Here is a 3,746-nt window from a genome sequence, read left to right on the forward strand (position 1 = left end):
GGGAACTTAAGGCTTCGCTTCTGCGCTTCAACTGCCGGGCCTTGTTTACTTCGGTAATTCATATTCTGCTTTAGTGTTGTCTTCTTTCGCATTCAGGAAAGACCCGATCGTCACTTAATATCTTGTCAAAAATCATGAAGTAACCAAATGGAAATCCACCAAAACACAAACCTCTACAAATACATCTAAAAAAATTGCTGAAGTATTTAAAAGTTTGCTGCTGCTAATACTTACTCGCCCACATTTGAATAAAACTTATTAATAATCGCTATGGAAATGTACGAATACATTTCATGGACGACAAAACCCATCTCCTCTATTCCATGATACGATGTCATATTTTTGATAGCAAATGTGTCAGCACTAAAATACAAAAACTATATCAGGTGCATGGCACTGTTTATAAGCTGACATCTAACCAATCTGGTAGACATCAAAAAATGTTTATAGGATGTTCACAGTCTTGGTAAAATGCTCGGTTTATCAGAAGGTTTAGGTTGATTAATTTTTAGCAACCACAGGCAAGGACATAATACTAGGGGAGAATGTGTATTGTCTCCATGCAGAATGGCTGAGACACTGATGTGACTCGGGGGCTATTCTTCCCAGTAAAAATACAACCACGGAGACTTATATGTCCCTGTAACCAAAACGAAGAGTTAAACGAATAACCGGAGTATTACACAGTCCCTATCTCCTTTTGAGAGTCGTCCTCGCGGCCCCCCTTGATCACCTTCCCACGTCAACCATCCCAACTTAGTTGGTGCTGTAAAAAAATCACCCACGAATCAACGACACCAATCGTCAAATTTACAGGCAGCTGTAAAGATACCTAATTGCAACCTCACTGAGCCCCTTGGCAATTCTATCGGATCTAGAATTTAATCCTTTTTTGGCAACTATGCTAGGGAATGTGCCAACTATCTCATATGGCCATCTCATATCTCCATCGATAGTCATTAGGCCATTGGCACAAAGGCAGAGTCATTTTATAAAGGAAGGGGTTTAGAAATAATTATGTGAGGATAGGGTTTCACGTCTATTCACCCTTGTCGCTTTGTTCTCACTTCAGTGCCGCCCTGTTATTTTTATATATATTTTATCCAGCTAATAGGGAGGTAAAGGACATATTTTTTCTTTACTTAAACGATAATTTCATACAGGCATCGTTAACAACAACGTAAAGAACTTTTCTAGATGGTTTACGGTTAGTGTCGCTCTCTTCACTTGTAAATAGCATTCCTGAAGAACACGGGAGTGGGGTGGGTGCTGAAAGTAAACGTTATTTTAAAGTTTTCTTTTAGGGCCGTTCCAGATTCTCCCATCCGTAGCATATGCCCTTCTTCCGTCGAGCTAAGGTTTAGCTTTCAATAATGGAAAGCAGGGCAGTTGCCCTTTAGGATCAAGTTCGCACTCCGTTTTGACCAGTGCGGCGACCCAGTTCTTGCTGGAGGCGAAACAACTCACAACACTAGGACAGGACGCACAGAAGGGCTGGGCGGCTTCTGGTTTGGTCCAGAAGTACAAGGTTGGCACCTTAGGTGCCCGCGAAAACAAAATAAAAAGCAAAACAAATTATCAAAGTATAGCAATTTGTCCCCAAATTTTCCTGTCTGGATGGTCATTGGATCATGTGTGATTCATTAATAATATGGCACTTTGCTTTTCTCCAGCCCATAAACCAATTTCTCTATTGCTGTTCTGTACAGAACTCAATTAAGTTGCAGGATTTTTAACGATAAAGGAGTATCCCTTAGCAGCAATTTTTTAATGGCTGCCTTGAAAAATCCCTCTTAATACTAACCAAATTGGGAATCATCATCTATGATTGAGCCTTCTTTAAAACATAATACAAACATGCAGGAATTCTGGCGCCCAAAATGATCTCTCAGGGTCCCTGCATATTTAAAACCGTCTCTTGGAAGGGTTAGGTGGTTATGGACACGGATAAACGCAATGATGCCAAAGCTGTGGTTGAGCTTGCTTAAGCGGAAAGGCCTGTAGTGAATAAATTATAGAAGTATGTATCGTAATATCATGCAACATCTGTTATTACTTCATTCAATTAGGCCAATGTCGAATCTCTACATTCCATACATTTGAATGATGTTATTCTTGCGTTTGCATGAATTATATCCTTTCACAAAAAGTCTCATGTGGGATGGATGTTGTGGTAACCAAATTGACAGCCTCCCCGCACCAGCTACGTGATGGCAGGATAAAATTTAAACCCAAAAATGCATAACCAAATGTAAAAATCTCTATGAGGGTGGGCAAAAGGAGAGGGAAGTGGCATGCTTTGCACTCCTCTGAAGGTTACAAAAACATAAGCTAGCCAAGATGGGCTACGTAGGCAGTCTATCAGTGCTTCAATAGTGGGCCTTCTTCCATGTCTGTGTATTTTGGCATGCCTTCAGAGATTATTCAAGGTTCTACACTAGTCGTAGTGGTAAGTAGAAGGGATCCAATTAAGCATCCATTCTGCATTTATCATATTGGATCCCACTTCATTGTCACAGAAGGAGAATTCACCCACTGTAGATTAATTATTTACAGGAGACTTGAAACAATGAAAATATTAAAACCGTGTTCCAGTTAAAAATTATTTCAATCTCCCGCAGTTAAATAAAGCAACAACAAAATAAAATTGTTATAAAACCTCTGTGCATGGAAGTTCGGCCATATTTACATCCTTCGCCTTCCAAGTATCTCAACGGAATCCAAATGGACGGCTGGAGAGCATAGAATGGGAAATAAGATAACAAGAAGGACTCAGCACAGAATTGTAACTCTATGTGGCTATTTTACCTTTTTTAATAAAAAAATGTGTTTTAAGGTCAATTTTCTTACTAAAAGCGGTAGGAATTTGATATAGGATGTGATGTAGTAATTCGACTCACCTTGTCATTGGATCCCCAAACAAATGGAACTCTAGAACTGTCAAACTTTAAAAGAGGTTAAACGTCTGAATAAAAAACCAATGTATAACCAAGTGTGTCAGAATGAACAACGCTGAAGAATGACCACAGGAATTGACGAAACAATACCTAAGTTTTCCACTTAATTACTCAGGATTTTTAGACTCTGCCCTTTGTTGATGGCTCCCAAATCCTTTGGTTTAAGCTATTAAGGCTTCAAGGATGACTTGGAGAGCAATAATTTGTTGGCGTATTGCCGCTTCTCCGTTTCCACAAAGTGACAGCAGGTTTAAATGGATAGCTACCCAATTTTGCGACTGCGGTAATAAATAGTTTGAAACTCAACGTCATGAGGCTGCCAATAAAATGCAAAAAAAATTATCAAATTGTCTTTGGCTTACACTATTGCTCCATGTATTTAAATCGTGCCTGATTGTCAATTAATATGCTTCCTCACTGGTATTTGTCATTACGACGAAGCCATTGATCCAGCTAAAATAACTAGATTTATCGGAAGCAAACTTTAATCCAGTTACTTTTAGTTTAAGGTCAGCGGATTAGATGCTGCAGTTCCCAAGGTAAGAACTAAACAACAGCAACAACAACAACAACAAAATTCTTCTTGAAGTATCCCATTTGTTTGATTAGTCGCCACTGCTATCCACCATCATTCTCTCCAACGAATCACATACTTGCTGCCAACGCAACTTCCATCAAATGTTCTCTCTGTGGACACAAACAACCCAGCCCCAGTCACTTCCACCTCTGTCCCACCCTTATTTTCCACTGGTCCGCTCTATTGCGCATGTCTTTAGCATGTTTAATAAA

At 39.5% G+C, this 3,746-nt stretch overlaps 1 protein-coding gene across 1 annotated transcript; it reads left to right on the forward strand. All coding sequences in view use genetic code 11, as the record gives it.

Annotated features, from left to right (window-relative positions):
• Positions 1-2,407: 2,407 nt before the first annotated feature.
• On the forward strand, positions 2,408-3,544 carry EGR_03968 (hypothetical protein; the record flags this gene model as incomplete). Its single annotated transcript, XM_024493217.1, has 2 exons — positions 2,408-2,449; positions 3,461-3,544. 2 exons carry the CDS (start codon positions 2,408-2,410, stop codon positions 3,542-3,544), a joined length of 126 nt encoding a protein of 41 aa, XP_024352316.1.
• Between the last annotated feature and the right edge of the window lie 202 nt (positions 3,545-3,746).

The sequence above is a fragment of the Echinococcus granulosus genome (genome assembly GCF_000524195.1).
Source record: "Echinococcus granulosus chromosome Unknown EG_S00023, whole genome shotgun sequence".
Lineage (NCBI taxonomy): Eukaryota > Metazoa > Platyhelminthes > Cestoda > Cyclophyllidea > Taeniidae > Echinococcus > Echinococcus granulosus.